The 16087-nt window shown below is 33.7% G+C and overlaps 1 protein-coding gene across 6 annotated transcripts in view; it reads right to left on the reverse strand.

The window, feature by feature from the left end:
* The window catches only part of SLC25A48 (solute carrier family 25 member 48), a 173746-nt gene that overhangs the window by 132810 nt on the left and 24849 nt on the right, over positions 1 to 16087 (reverse strand). For all 6 annotated transcript variants that reach the window (XR_007950718.1, XR_007950717.1, XM_051978142.1 and 3 more), the window contains exon 5: positions 1515 to 1772. Coding sequence is in view for 4 of the 6 variants with exons in the window: in XM_051978142.1 (XP_051834102.1) it covers positions 1515 to 1772 (258 nt within the window). In the remaining 2 variants the exon portion in view is untranslated. The remainder of the gene's footprint in view (positions 1 to 1514; positions 1773 to 16087) is intronic.

Below are 16087 nucleotides of genomic sequence, written 5' to 3' on the forward strand. Positions count from 1 at the left end.
CTTATACCAATGATGTCACAGATATTTGCAAAAAACAAAACAAAACAAAACAAAAAAACAAAACAAAAAAAAAACAAAAACACAACAACAACAACAAAAAAGAGAGACAGAAATAGAGATAGACAAAAACAGAGACAGAGAAACAGACACACAGATAGAATATCCTTAGAATGAGCTCCCTCGTTTCTACTATTTCCTATCCATCTCCCCATCTATAGCTCTCCTACAATAATAACATTAGTTTATTTTGAATTTTGTGAGTTAACAACACACTTAGGATACTTTGTCTCTTTTGAGTCTCACAACTTTGCCAGGAAATTACTACAGGTATTAAACCTATTTTGCAGAAATGAACACAGCCTCAGGGAAATGAAGTGACCTGACTATTATCAAGCTCTGGTTGCAATATTGGACACTAATAGTTATTCCAGATTCATTTTAGATTCTAAAGTGCATCTAAAAGATATACGATAGCATCTTTTACAGAAAGCTATACAATGGAGACTGAATTCATTTATGACCTTGAATAAATTGTTTCCATTTCCCAGGCCTCAATTTCCTTATCTACAAAATAAATGGACTGTACTAAAGCCTCTTTAAGATCTCTCAGCTGACACTTTATGATATGGATAAAATGGATAAAAAGGCTTGGAGCCAGATGATCTTGGTATGAAAGACAGGAAAAGATCAGGATTTAGAGTACTGTATATCCCAAAGTAAGGATATTCTAGGCTTCATAGCTCCAGAGATTCTGGGGGTAAAGGGCAGAGAGGGAGGAAAGTATTGGGTTTTATAAAATTTAAAAGTGAAAACAACTTTAGAATATAGAATATATTACAGTTGGAAGAAAACATAGATATTACTTAGTTCAAATGCTTTATCTTACAAATAAGGAAATTTAGTCTGAAAAGGTAGGAAATGATCTGTTAAATGTCACACAGTTTGGCAGTAGAGACATAAATTAGCCCCGGCTATTTAAACCTAGTATTCTTGCCATTATCCCCATATCTAAGATTTCCTCCCAACTTTTGGATTTCATCTATCTTTGATCCTACAACATTTTGGCCTAACAAACATGAGGGGCATGTATTGCCAAGCTGCAAAACTAATTATTTTCTTCCTGCTTATTCCCTATTCTTTTCACCATGTATATATGTCAGTATTTCCTGGATCTTAGCAGTCAGAAGTTAAAGAACCTCTATACATTGAACTTGTTCTGTTTGGCCCAGGATTGTAGAACCAGAAGAAACTGTTGGAAGTAATGGTATCCAAAAGTGGAATGTGCTACCTTTGCAGGGAGTGAATTTTCCAAAATTCAAGGTTTCAAGCAAATGCTAGATGGCCATTTTGAGGATTTTATGAAAGGGACTTTTGTTCAGAAATCCGTTCCCAATATGAGTCTATAACCCAGTGATTTCTCACTACCTTAGTAGGAATGAAGGTTAAAGCCAAGATTTGGTATACATTATTCCATCTCTTCCCTAAGATGAGTTAAAGAAAGGGATTATCCATACCTGCAATGCCCCCTGCCAACCACACTGTATAGGGATTGGAGGTTGTGTAGTTCTCTGGAGTGATCCATTCGTAGATAAACACATAAGGGATGAAGTAGAGGCAATAACCTGGGACATCTCTTAGAAGCATGGCATTGGCCCCCCGGTAGAGACCCACTAAGCCCTCATTCCGGATAATTGATGTCATGCAGTGAATAGGCCCCTGGTACTTAGGCTGGTCCCAAAGATCCTTTGGTCTGGGCTTCAAATGGAGGTTTGCTGCACATATAGGGGAGAGAGGATTGCAATTAATTAAATGACCATCATTGTCACAGTCACCCATACTTGCTTTGTGACACTCACTTATACTTGCCTATCTCATTTCAATACTACTCTCTGAATCTTTGCTATTACATCACAAAAGACCTAATGGTCATTGTTTGTTTGTTGCATCTTTGCAAATACTGATAACACAGCTGTAGCTTCTGTTGCTGCTGCCTCACATCAACACATAATGTGAAAATAGCCAAAGAAGTAAGACTTCTAACATTTGGGGGAATGTCAAATCATTAGAAACATTTTTGAACATCAGACTGTATTCTTTTCAATCAGCAGCACTTGTGAAGAAAATGTTGCTAAAAGTATGCCCTAGAATAAACATAACAATCCCTAAAGGAAGGAAAATTTGAGGCTTAGGAGGCAACAGAAGATTGCTCTGATACCTGATCAATTAATTTAAAATTATTTTAGAAATTCACTAAATGATTTTTGGCTGCTCCTGAGAAGAAAATTCCAAGAAAAAGTTCAGGTAGTGAAATCTTCAATAAACATGCTCTCATGGTAACTCTTCAAATTCAATTTAACAAACATTTATTAAGCACATATTATGCTCAAGGCTTTGACCTAGATACTGAGTATGGAAAAACAAAAAAATAAAACCAACGAGACGGACATGACAAGCATACAATTTAACAAACACAAGGTGATTTTGAGGAGGAAAAGAACACTGAATTTCAGCACCATATGGGGAGTGGGCAGGAGGGTAGAGTACAGGTACAACAAACATTGAGAGTTAAACAGCCTCCTGGGTTTGGCCTTCACTTCTGTGTTCAACAATTCATTCTCATTCAATGGAAATTCAAGTCTGAGATTATGTCATTTTGTTAAATGAAGACAATCTTTTTAATTTATTATTTTATCATTGTGTAGAATGGCAAAAGAACCTATAATAATAGCAGAAGCTCCACTATCATTCCCTTGCTTGGGGCCATATATACAATAGATGTTCCATGCATGAATGAATGAATTAATGAAAGATTATATAATTCCTTCCTTCCTTTCTCTCTGTCTCCTTATCCCTTACTCTTCTAGTGCTTCATAGGAATGCTTTTGCTTTTATTTTTTCTTCTCTTTCTCTACATTAAGCTTCCAATAGCAGCAAATGTACCCTACTTTCTCATGGCATTCTTTAGACTAGATGTCTATGAGCACTTGTTTAGGTATGTAGTCTCTGATTAAACATTGCCATTTTCTTTTTGTTATTCTTATTCTTGCTATCTCTTGCCTTGTTCTTGATTCATTCTTACTATTAGGTTTTGAGGGGAGACAAGCATCATAAATGTTAACAGACTACAAAGTTTAACAAATTATGTGGTCCATGAACAAGTATTAGAAATAAAGAAAATATCAATTAGGAAATTATTAAATGGTTGTGTACATGAATATAATAGAGCATTATTGTCCTTTAAGAAATTATAGATATGATGAATTAGAGAAATTTGAAATCTTCTCACATCAACTAATGGGGAAGTAATCAAAACCAAAACAACCTACAAAATGAGTGAACCAATGTAAATGGAAACAATAAAACAATACAAAATTACAATGACCAAGCTTAACCCAAAGAAGAGATGAGAATGCACCCCCCCCTTCACTTCTTTGAAGAGGTGGGGACCACGAATGAGGAATATCACATATAATGTTGTATCTGATATTTATTTGACCTTACAAAACTGGTAGAGTTTTTTCCTTCTTTTTTCATTTTTTTTTTAAATAAGGAATAGCTAGGAAAATGGCCATATTGTGAAATTTAAATGATATAAAAACCAGATAATTTCAATAAAATACTTCAATGGCTCAGGTTCTTCATCTGTTCACAGTCAACTGAATTAAAATCCCTAAAACTTCATGCTATTTACAAGGGGGAAATGGAATATAACTTAACCTTAATTGGAATTCTGACCATGGGCTCAAACTGTACTTTCATCTGTCACAGTAAATAGGTTACAGATAGAGGTTTATTTTTTTTTTCATTGACCTAGTATGTGGGCCTAAACAAACACATTCTGTACCTTTTGCTCATATTTTTTGAAGCTGGTATATGATAAACACCTATACTCAGCATTATCCCTGTAGGAAAAGGCACTGGAGAACAGGTTGAGTCTTATTCATCTGTTTGTCTAAAGTGCCTCATTGGATTTCAAAGTACCCTCTTTTTGAAGTTACAGGAAGAAGAAAGGTGCTGCATTGATTTCTCCAACAATACTTTCTTTCACCTCCCCAAAACTTCCTCTATAGAAGAATATTTTATCAAATGAAGCAGATTTCACTGTCTAAAATGATAACTTAAGTCTGTCATATTCACTGAAAAGTAATGATAATAATTTGACTCAGAAATCAAGGTTCTCAGCAGTCAGCTACTAGCATGTTACAGATTTCCATGGTTACTGATTGAATCATATATCCTTCCTTAAACTTCTTGTTACGAAGTTCAAATGGATGGAAAAACACTTGCTAGATTCAGAAACTAACAACTGTCCAACAAGAATTCAGTTGGCTTTCTCTTTATATGAGTAATAAGGAAATTCTTTCCAGTCATTCTGGGATAACAATGCATATAATTAGTTTTTATTGCCCAAGGTTATTCAAGCAGTTATTACTTTCAAAGTAGTCTAATTGCCTTAGGACAATTGTTGTCTAAAATACTGATGTCTGTCAAACAAGGTCTGCAGTGATCTCTTACTTTATGTGAAAGAAATGTCAAGAAATAATGCAGAAAAGAATGGGAGGAGAACCACTAACATTTAAAAGTAAGTCATGGGCATGAGTCTTTTCTTTTAGAAAAGGAAATTGCCTATCCAGAGCAAAAAAAAAGAGATCATTTTAAAAATAATTGTGGTCTCAGCACAGAGATTACTTTTACAATAAGGAAGGAGCATAATTAGCATCTTTAGAAATTGGATAATTCATTTGGAGAGACCAAAGATCTAGAATGTCAAGGGAAATAAAGATGAAGGTGGAATAGCACTTCCTGACTTCAAACTCCATTATAAAACAATAGTCATCAAAATCATTTGGTTATTATTTTTTAAGACAGATTATTTTAAGATCAATACTAGTAGAACATACTAGACAAAAAAGAATCAAGCAGAAAATGGAATTCAATAAATCAGTATTTGATAAACCAGAAAGCATACATTAATTGGGGGAAGAGGGAAGGAGAATACTCCATTTGACAAAGAGTGCTGAGAAAATTGGAAAGCAGTCCGGCAGAAATCAAACTCAAACTTTGTTATATTTCACAATAAATTCTATAAGAATACATCCTCTTAATAGTAAAGATGTAATTATAAAAAAATAGAAAAGAAACAGATTATAATTCTTTCACAACTGTGGATAGGAAATACATTCTTGACAAGGATAAAGAAAATTAAAAAACATGATATGAAAAGCTTTGAATAAATGAAACTGAAAAAACTTCTGCACAAATAAAATTAATATACCTAAAAAATTAATGCACCTAAAAAAGTCAAAAGGAGGGGAAATTCTTGTCTCAATTTTTTTCTCACAAAAGTTTGGTATACAAACAACTAATATACATGTATATGAATATATGTATATGTGTATATAAATTTAAGACAGTTCTTAAAATTTCAAGCTATTAACAATTATCTGATAGAATGCTCCAAATCACTAATAATTAAAGAAATGCAAATCAATATAACTCTGAGGTTTTACCTCATACCCTGAAAATTGGCAAAGATGAAGAGATGGCTCATTGTAGCTTTGATGAGGTTAATGGCAATTGTTGTTAAAGAGTTGTTTAAATCCCCTTATGGTCAGCGCACAGGTTCTTCATGAAAGAATTCATGAACCTGAATTATTAATTGGCAAAAATGAAAGTTTATTGTTGGATAGGAAGCCAGTTTTGCTAAGAGACTGACTTCTTTAGTGGCAAAGTCCTATTAGGGAAATGAGTGGACACTGAGAAGAGAATGCTTCTCAGCGGGCAGGGTCCTAATAAGCTGCTCTGGACCTTCTGCAAAGCATGAGAGCAGAAACTTCCCTTTAAGGAGTCTTGAGGCTTCAGGCTGAAAAGGAAGCCAAGTTCCCAGGCCTAGACGCTTATCGGTATGTAGCCCAGATGTCCTATTGGAATTAACAACATTTCAAAGGGGTGCTTTTTAACCAAGATTTCTAATTGAATCAAAGGAGCTGGCATCCCAAAAACATAACTTATCTGGGGGGAGACTCCAAAAGGGATCACAGATCAAAAGGGAACACAGTTTCAGAGTGATAATCTTAAAGGGAACACAGTTTCCCTTCCCCTTCAGTTTCTCCTTTACTTTTTGATCACTACTACATCTAGTGGTACTTTTACATCACAATTGAAGTAGTTTGGGAGGAGGATTAGGGAAAATGGATTGTACTATTTCCTTCTGCTCTCCCATTTTGGCTGTTTCCCATCTAAACAATATACAATAAAGTGAGTAGAACCAGTAGAATAATTTATACAATGCCTATAACATTATAAAGAAAAACAACTTTGAAAGACTTAAGAAGATATAAAGATTGATTCAAAAACCAGCCACAATGTCAGAAGACATGTAATAAGAAGTAGAGAGTGACATATACATTTACAGATAAGTCAATATTTGGATCTATTTTGTATAACTGTGCTATCTTGTCATCTACTGGAATTCCCTCACCTTTCAGATGGGCAAACTGAGGCCCTGATATATCAAGTTATTTGTAGCAAAACACAGTACCAGAGAAAGTTTTCATACCTAGAACTTCTAATTCCAGATTCTCTTCTGACCAAATGGTACAAAGCAGAAATGATAGAAATGAAGAGTGTGGTATGAGGATTAAGAAGAATATTTTTGATAAAAGCTCAACTACCCTGACAAAGAATTTCAACTGAAATTTAAAGGGGAGGAGGAAAAATGCCCCCATTATAAAACTATATGCTATCCAAGGCAATAAATATGATATATAAAGAACAATAGTAGGATCATAGTCCTAAAAGGGACTTTAAAAATCACTTTACCCAACATCCAAATCAGAGGACTAAAGAACACAATAACTCAGGGTTAGACTTCAAATGGGAAGAAGGAAACAAAATAGATGCCCAATTATTGAGGAATGGCTATGGGATATATGAACATGAAAAAACATTATTCTGCCATAGGAAAAAATAAATATGGAGAATTCAAAGAAAAAAGAAAGACATATGAATTAATGTATAGTGAAATAAGGAGAACAAGGAAAACATTAGTTGCAATGGTTGACTATAATATTAATGAAAAGAACAAAAATCAAAACTAAATACTGATTCATTAACAGTTTCCAAAACTTATTTTTAAATAAGAGTGGAAAAATAACATTTCTTACCTCTTTCCAGAAGTGAGAAACTGTGGGTACAGAAAATTGCTTTTATTATCAGACCTGATTAATGTATGGGTTGGTTTTGGTGAAGTGTTTTTATCTTTCTTTTTAAAATCTTGTTTCAAAGGATAGATGACTGGGTAAAAGATGATATAGGGGGAGGAGATATATTCAGAAGTGAAGGCAAAAACAAAAGACATCAATAAAAATAAGATTAAAAAATAGAGAACAGTCATTAATTTTTTTTTGAATTTTTTTTTTTTTTTTTTTAGTCAGGGGGAGGGGAGTTAATCAGAAAGAATCAGGAAGTTTCTAAAATTAACTCAAATATAAAGATTAAAAAGGTATCAATAAAACTGTTTTAGAAGGGAAATTAGGAAGCAAGGCACTAATTTAAGGGAGGAAAGGAAAGGAATCTCTCTTATGGAGTAGATGTTCCTAGAGAGAGACCCTCATCTATTGTAGCACTTTCCTTATACTCACTTAGGCAAATGCCTCTTCTTCTCAATGGCTAATCAATCTTATAATTTGAATGGCTTTGCTGATGGGAGAAAGGTTGTAGTGTAACTTGTATAGGCTGTAGCCCACAAACATTTACTAAATATCTTTTTATGCTCTGGAGCACTGAAATTTCTGGCAAATTGCAGGAGTGAGCAAATAGTTGTTTATTTTATTTTGCTGCCACGTGAGAATTTTTGACGTTTCTTTAAGAGAAACTTTTTTTTTAAAATTACATCTGAAGGTAGAGTATGTAGAGAACCAGAATTCTGGAGAAGTATATTTGAAACAAGGTTAGCTCAGAGGAATTGATGAGATAATGGTTATCTAGTTTACATATATAATTAATACTTAGCATGGTGATGTAATGGTTCTCTAAATTCACATATAATCAGTATGTTATAATGACTGGAAGAGAGACATTCCATCTCCCACCATCCTGGTGGCTCTCCTGCCTTCTGCATTCCTCCTCTAAGATCAAGGCTTGTCTGAAGATCCCCCAGAAAGCTAGCCCTACCTCAAGTGAAAAAGACAGACTGTGAAGGAGATAATAAAGACTTTGGACTTTATTCTTGACTATTCTTGTGGTGATTATTCTGCTGAAACCAAAGCCCATTTGGAGAACTTCCAGCGATCTAACCAGAACATTACAGAGTAACTTCATGGAAGCACTAGGGCTCAAAAGTGACTTAAAAGTCTCCTCTACTGTAGTGGAAAATATTTACAGCAATTCAGAAATGTGGTATAAAATGTTCTATCAGAGAACTTTGTGGTAGGACCATCATTTACCAGATTTTTCCATCACTCTGCAACAAAATGTATCTTTTCCTAAAAGATAATAGAACAGTCCCCAAGACCTGATTGGCCCCTGCTTTCTATGACACAGTTTTCCTGATTATATAAAGGCATAAAAAGAAGTACTCAAACTTGGGGTAAGGGTGAGGGGTGGGGTTTCTGGCTTGGTAGAAGTCTGAAGACAATGCAAATTCATTCACCCCACTGATCATCTGTATTTCCATATGAAAAAGAGGTCACTGGATTCCATAAATAAGTTATTGATCATTATATACTTGTGGCAAAAAATTAGGTCTAATTAAATCTCATTTTGTTAACTGTTTTATGATTTATGAGAGCTTCATTTCATTCCAGAATTGAACCTAAATTACTAACAGGGTACCTGTTTCAATATTTGTAATAATACTTGGTTGAGAGAAAGGGCACTACAATTATGGAGGATAAGAGTGATCACATGACTAGATACTGTATGGTAGCATCTAGTGGCAAAAAACCTTATGGCTATACATAGGGAATCTTCTCAATAGACCAAGAAGTAGGCTCATATTCAAACAAAGAGCAGTTACTCAGTGAGTGCTAGAGGAGGCTACCTGAGAGGGTAAAGAAAATATCAAGTCTAGAATCAACTCGTTTCTGGTGATCAAATTACAAATATTGGACTGCCAATATATATCTGAAAGTGAACTGGCTCAACACGCAGAAACTGAAGAAAAGTTTTTGGCCTTGGAGGGATTGTGTAATGAAAATTGAGAAACAATTAATGAAGCTGGTAGCTATGCAAATTAAAGATTATCTCTCTTTATAGGGGGTGGAGAGGTAGGAGATAGAGAAATGGGGACTGAGAGGCCCACAGACAAAAACCCACTATATCATCTCTGACCCAAAGACTTTGTCTCCACTAGACCCTACTGAGATCAGTCATGAAAATCAGAGTGTGAACAAGAGACTTGAGATGTACCAATGGTAGGAAGAAGAACTCCAGATTTATTTTATTAGTTTCTGGGAGAAGGATTACATTGCCTTAGAAAGGGCATGGATTGGACTTCACTATCAAGGAAATGAGTAACTTGAATGAGATTTTTCAAAAAGAAAAATTTGCAGGAGCCAGTGATGAGACACTCTCACCAGCTGAGTGATATAGCTTTAAAGAGATATCTGAAGTTTTGTTTTGTTTTGATTTGTTACAGAGCTATCCTTTGCTCCTTTTTATCTGGCTAAGATGGGGTTATTCATACTTAACTCTAAATATGATTTTTAGTCACAATGAACTCCCCAATAGTAATCTGCAAGGGATGAGGTGAAATATCTAAAGAAAATAGATTTGATAGAATGGATTTATGTACCTCACATGCCTCCCTCCCTCAACAGACTTTACCTATGTGTCTCCGCTGTCATAGATAGATAAATGTAGACAATAAAACTGATGCTTTTTGATCAGGAGGCCAGGATACTCATGACTTGAACAAATGCAGCCGTCAGTGCCAAAAGGGACTACAGGAATGGGCAGAGGAGTAAAGGAGTCTCTTGCCCTGCTAGGTAGGCAGAAAGCAATAACATTCTTTGGGAGATAGGGAAAGGAGTTTGGGGTGCGGCTCCTAAAACATGGTAAGACATGTTAAGCAATGATTATTTATCTCACCAATACTGTTTTCTCTTTTCTTGTCACTGAGACAAGACAGGAACAGTATACTTTCATTTGGAAATTTAGGATACTTTCACTGTCCTTCCCCAGGGCTATCTCTAAACACTCCTTTATACTACAACATTATGGTCTCAGATAGACATTGGAAATAGCTTCCCTTTTCAGGCCTAGACATATCAAATTTCAAACTATACCATAAAGCTGTAATTGTCAAAACAATCTGAATCTGGGTAATAAATAGAGAACATATATAAATTATAAATTCTACAAATAGTACAAACAAATAATTTTTATTAATTTTAATAATTTGATAAAATTTAAAATGTTTTGTACAAACAAAACCAATGAAGCTAAAATTAAAAGAAAAACAGGAATTTGGAAGGAGGGATTTTCACATCAAGTTTCTCTGATAAAAGTTTTATTTCTAAGTTAAAAAAGATACATTTTCTAAATAATAAATCATCCAAAGATATGAGTAGCTAATTTTCAAAAGAAGAAATCCCAGCCAGCAATATCCACATAAAAAATTCTTAATTATTCAGAATTAAAGAAATGCATGTTAAAACAACCCTGAAATACTACCATTTTATACCCATCTGGTTGGTTAAGTTGATAATAAAAAAAATGACAAATGCTGGAGGGGCTGTGGGAAAATAGATACTTTAATACATTGTTGGTAGAACTGCAAACTGTTTCAAACATTTTGGGAAAAGGTTTGAAACTATGCTTCCAAAGCCCAGTTCAGTCCTGTGCTTAGTCTTTTGACGAAGCTCTATCAACACTAGGTCTATTACCCCAAAGAGATTAGGGAAAGAGGAAAAGGACTTATATATACAAAATATTTATAGCAGTCTTTTTGTGATATCAAAGAATTGTAAATGGAGGAAGGGCTTGACAAGTTATACTATATGAATATGATGGAATACTTCATTTCATCTCATAGTTCCAAGAAATGATAAAGGAAATGAAATCAGAGAAACATGGGAAGACTTATATGAATTGATGCAAAATAGAGTGAGCAAACCCAACAGAACAATTTATATAGTAACAACAATATTGTAAAGATAATCAACTCTGAAAGGGCTGGAAACTCTAAAAAACCACAATGATCAACAAGCAAAATTCCAAGGATTCATAATGAAATATGCTATTGATCTCATGATAAAAAAAAAGACAGACAGATTACAAAATGAAATATATTTGCTTTCTCTTTCATCTTTTTCTTTTTCTTCTTTTTAGAGGGGAGGTATAGTGTAAGAGCTGAAACTCTTGAATTCATACACTGAGGTTCGGACAAGCAAGCACTTAAGGCTAATTACCAAGTGGACAATACTCTATTAGCATTTGCTTGGAAAATGACCTGCCCCACCATTTTGTACTGGCTCTATTGGTTGATATATAGGGAGTTTAGGAGGAGGGATAAAAGAGTGGAGTAGGACAATCGAGGGAACTCACTGCTGTAGAAGAAAGAGGAGATTCCTGTGTCCACTCTCTCTCTCTTCTTCCTTCAACAAAGAATAAAGATCAAGGATTTTTGCTTATCCTGACTCCGGCTGATTCTAAAGTATTCAGGGTGCTAATGCGGTCTTCACAGTATAGTGCATAGTGCACTATAGTGTACTATATAGTACAGGAATTTGTTTTGCATGACTGTATATTTGTAGTGGGATTTGTTTTTTATACTTTCTTATTTGTTAAGGGAGAGAAAGGAGGAAGAAGATAATTTCATTCTCAAAGTAAAATAAAATTTAATTTAAAAAGGAAAAAAAGTGATCTCCCTTCTTGAGGGCCTTGATATACATACATACAAATACACACACATATCACTTCATTGATGACATGATATTGACCAGACCAGATGAGACAATGAAATGTGGACAACATGAAAACAAGGGATAGGAAATCAGTTTTTAAGAAAATCCAGGACAGGATCAACATAGCATAGAGGAGCCAGGAAGCTTCCTGAACTCTCCCCACAATCTCTCAGAAACAACACTCAAACCTCTAAAAGAATTCTAAAGTGACAAACTCCACAAAAAAGATGTAGTGAAAAAATTTTCCACTTCAAGATAACTTAGAAGGACTTCAGGAAAAGTCTATCTCACTTGAATAAAAGAGGATTATAGCCAAATACAGGCAGTGTCCAGGAAAGCCAATAAAAAGCTCTTACCCACAGCACAGAGCAGCAACCAAAGCTAAACAATCCAGGTTGAGCAAACCAACTGTGAGACTTCCAGCCCCAGTGCAGCTGGCAAACTGCCAGCCCTAGAATCTAGGGCATATCAGGAATGATTAGGCCAGGCCAACCTAGTGCAATAGGCAAGCTGTAGGGAACTGAGGCTTTCATACAGAAATATAGTGACCATATGCCTGACCTTCAGTGCAAGAAATTTGGGACAATGAATCCTGTATCCCAGGAACAGAGCTCAATTTTTAAAAGTGAGCAAAATAAGAACAAAAATTAAAAAGAGCCTTGATCATAGAAAACTACTATGGTCCCAGGGAAAATCAAAACACAGACTCAGAAGAGAACAACTATATCAAAAAGTCTACAAGTGAAACCTCAAAGAGGAATACAAATTGGTCTCATGCTCAAAAATTCCTCTTGAAAGAGCTCAAAGGGAATTTAAAAAATCAATTAATAGATGTAAAAGAAAAAGATGGGAAAAGATATGAGAATTATTCAGGATAATTATGGGAAAAACATCAAAAGCTTGGAAAAGGAAGCACAAAAATTGACTGAAGAAAACAAGTCATTGAAAAATAGAATTGGCTGAATGAGAGGGGAATCCACTGAAGAAAACTACTACTCCTTTAAAAGTAAAATTGGGCATATGGAAAAGAAGGTAAAAAAAGCTAATTGAAGAAAACCATCCCTTTAAAATTAAGATTGGGCAAGTGAAAGCTAATGACTCCAAGAGACATCAAGAGTCAGTCAAACAAAATCAAAAGGAGGAAAAAAAAGAAGAAAATTTAAAACATCTCTTTAAAAAAAAACTGACCTGGAAAACAGATTTAGGGCAGATAATTCAAGAATTATTGTCTTACATGAAAGCCATGGTTAAAAAAATAAAAAGAGCATGGACAGCATCTTTCAAGAAATCATCAAGGAAAACTGCTTTGGTATCCTAGCACCAGAGGATGAAATAGTCACTGAAAAAAATATACCAATCATCTCCTGAAAAAGACTCAAAATAAAAACTCTAAAGAATACTGTGGCCAAATTCTGGAATAACCACATCAAGGAGAAAATACCATAAGCACCCATGGAGAAACAAAGCAAATATTTTAGAGCCACAGTCAGATTTATACATTACTTAGCAGCTTCTACAATGCAGGATTGGAGGGTGTGGAATATCATATTCCAGAAGGCAAAGGAGCTTAGATACCAAAAAAATGAGCAAAAAAAAAAAAAAAAAAAAAAAAACCCTGGAAAAGATGGAAATTCAATCAAATAACAGACTTTGAAATTTTTGAAAAGATCAGAGATGAACAGAAAATTTGATTTTTCAAATACAAGACTCAAGAAGCATTAAAAGGTAAACAGGAAAGAAAAAAGCACACCATGGTATTCAATAGTTAAATTGTTTGTATCCCTACATGGAAAGATGATACTTGTAATTCTTACGAACTGTATCTCTATTAAGGCAGTTAGAAATATTCAGACAGAAGGTGTAGGTATTTAAGTTGACTTTGATGTGATGATAAAAAAATTTAAAAGCAAAAAAAAAAAATGATTGTCCTGGGAGAAGAAGAAAGGAGAAAGCAGAAACACATCATGTGAATAAATATGAAATGCATATTTTGATAGAAAGAAAGAGAGAAGGGAATGAATTTTGTTTGAATCTTACTGTCATTGGATTTGATTCAAAGAGGGAATAACATTTACTCAATTGGATAAAGAAATCTGTATTATTCTATAGGGAAGAAGGAAGAGAAAGGGCAAAAAGAAATGACGGAAGATGATAAAAGAAAGAGCAGACAGAGAGAGGTGATGGTCAAAAGCAAAACAGTTGTGAGAAGGGACAGGGTAAAAAAAAAGAGAAAAGAGAAAAGTATTAACAGGAGACTAATAGGAGATTAATAATAATGAGTACTCATAACTGTGAATGTGAATGTGATCAATATTCCCATAAAATGAAATCAGATAGTAGAGTGGGATTAAAGAACAGAATCCTACAATATATTGTTTACAAGAAACATATCTGAAACACAGAAACACACAGAAAGTAAAGGCAAAACACTGGATCAGGATATATTATGCTTCACCTGAAAACAACAACAACAACAACAACAACAACAACAACACAACAACAACAACAACAACAACAACAACAACCACCCAGAGATAGCAATCCTGATCTCAGAGAAAAGCAAAGCAAAATTAGATCTAATTAAAGTAGAGAAAAAGGAAACTACATCTTGCTAAAAAGCGTACTTGAGACAAGGAAGCAATATAAGTATTAATTATATATGCAACAAGTGGCATAACATTCAAAATCCTATAGAAGTTAAGTGAGTAATAGGAAGAAATAGATAGCAAAACAATATTAGTTGGGGACTTAAGCCTCCCCTTTTCAAAACTAGATAAATCAAACCACAAAATAAACAAGAAAGAAATTAAGGAGGTGAATAGGATTTCAGAAAAGTTAGACATGATAGACCTCTCGAGAAAATTGAACGGATATAAAAAGAAATATAGCTTTATCTCAGGGATATACTAACCAAAAATGATCATGTATTAGGGTATAAAAACTTCCCAATCAAATGCAGACAGGAAGAAATATTAAATGCATTCTTTTCAGATCATAATGCAATAACAATTACATGTAATGTACATGTAAGCCACAGAAAGATAGATTAAAAACTAATTGGCAACTAAATAATCTAATTCTAAAGAATAAGTGGGTCAAACAACAAATAATAGAATCAATCAATAATTCTATCAGAGAATGACAATGAGATAACATATCAAAACTTAGATCAAAAAAAATGGAGAAAGAGAAGATCAATGAATTGATTGTGCAATTAAAAAGACTAGAAAAAAAATAAATTGTAAATTCTCTATTAAACCAAATTAGAAATTCAAAGGAGAGATTAATAAAATCAAAATTAAGAAAACTATTGCATTAACAACAAAAACTAAGAGCTAATTTTATGAAAAAAGCAATAAAATCGATAAATTTTTAGTTAATTTTACTAAAAAATATGAAAACTAAATTATTAGCATAAATGAAAATGATGAATTCATCACCAAGGAAAAGGAAATTAAAGCAATCATTTGGAGCTATTTTGCCCAACTATATGCCAATAAATTTCATAAGTGAAATGGATGAACATCTGAAAAAATATAAACTGTCAAGAAAGAGGAAATAAAATATTTAAATAATCCCATTTTAGAAAAAGAAATTGAACAAGCCTAAGAAAAAATCTCCAGGGCCTGTTATTTTTACAAGTGATTTCTACCAGTCTTTTACTCCAAACAATTCACTCTAATATTGTATAAATTTTGGGGGGAAATAGACAAAGAAGGAGTTTTGCCAAATTCTTTTTTTATGACAGAAAGATGGTGCTAATGTCTAAAACCAGGAAGAGCCAAAATAGAGAAAGAAAATTATAAAGCTAAAATAAATGATCAGGCAAAGTATAATATTGAATGAAAAAATAGGCATTCAGTGAACTGTCAGATTTTCAGGAATTTGTCTCTAACAAACCTGAATTCAATAGAAAATTTAACATGTAAGAACCAACAAACATCAAAGACCAATTTTAAGTGACTCAATAAAGACAAATTATTTTTTATACATGGAAATGTAAACTATATGTTTAAGATTGACACTAGTCAATTAACTAATTGAGTAATCCAAAAGAAGGACTGGGGTACAACTAGATATGATGTGCCTCTAAAAAAAAAAAGCAAAGCCATCTTTAAAAACGCAAAAATAATAATTATTTTATATATATATAAGTGTGATAACAAGAACCAACATAA

This window comes from Antechinus flavipes, chromosome 2, assembly GCF_016432865.1.
Source record: "Antechinus flavipes isolate AdamAnt ecotype Samford, QLD, Australia chromosome 2, AdamAnt_v2, whole genome shotgun sequence".
NCBI classification, from domain to species: Eukaryota; Metazoa; Chordata; class Mammalia; order Dasyuromorphia; family Dasyuridae; genus Antechinus; species Antechinus flavipes.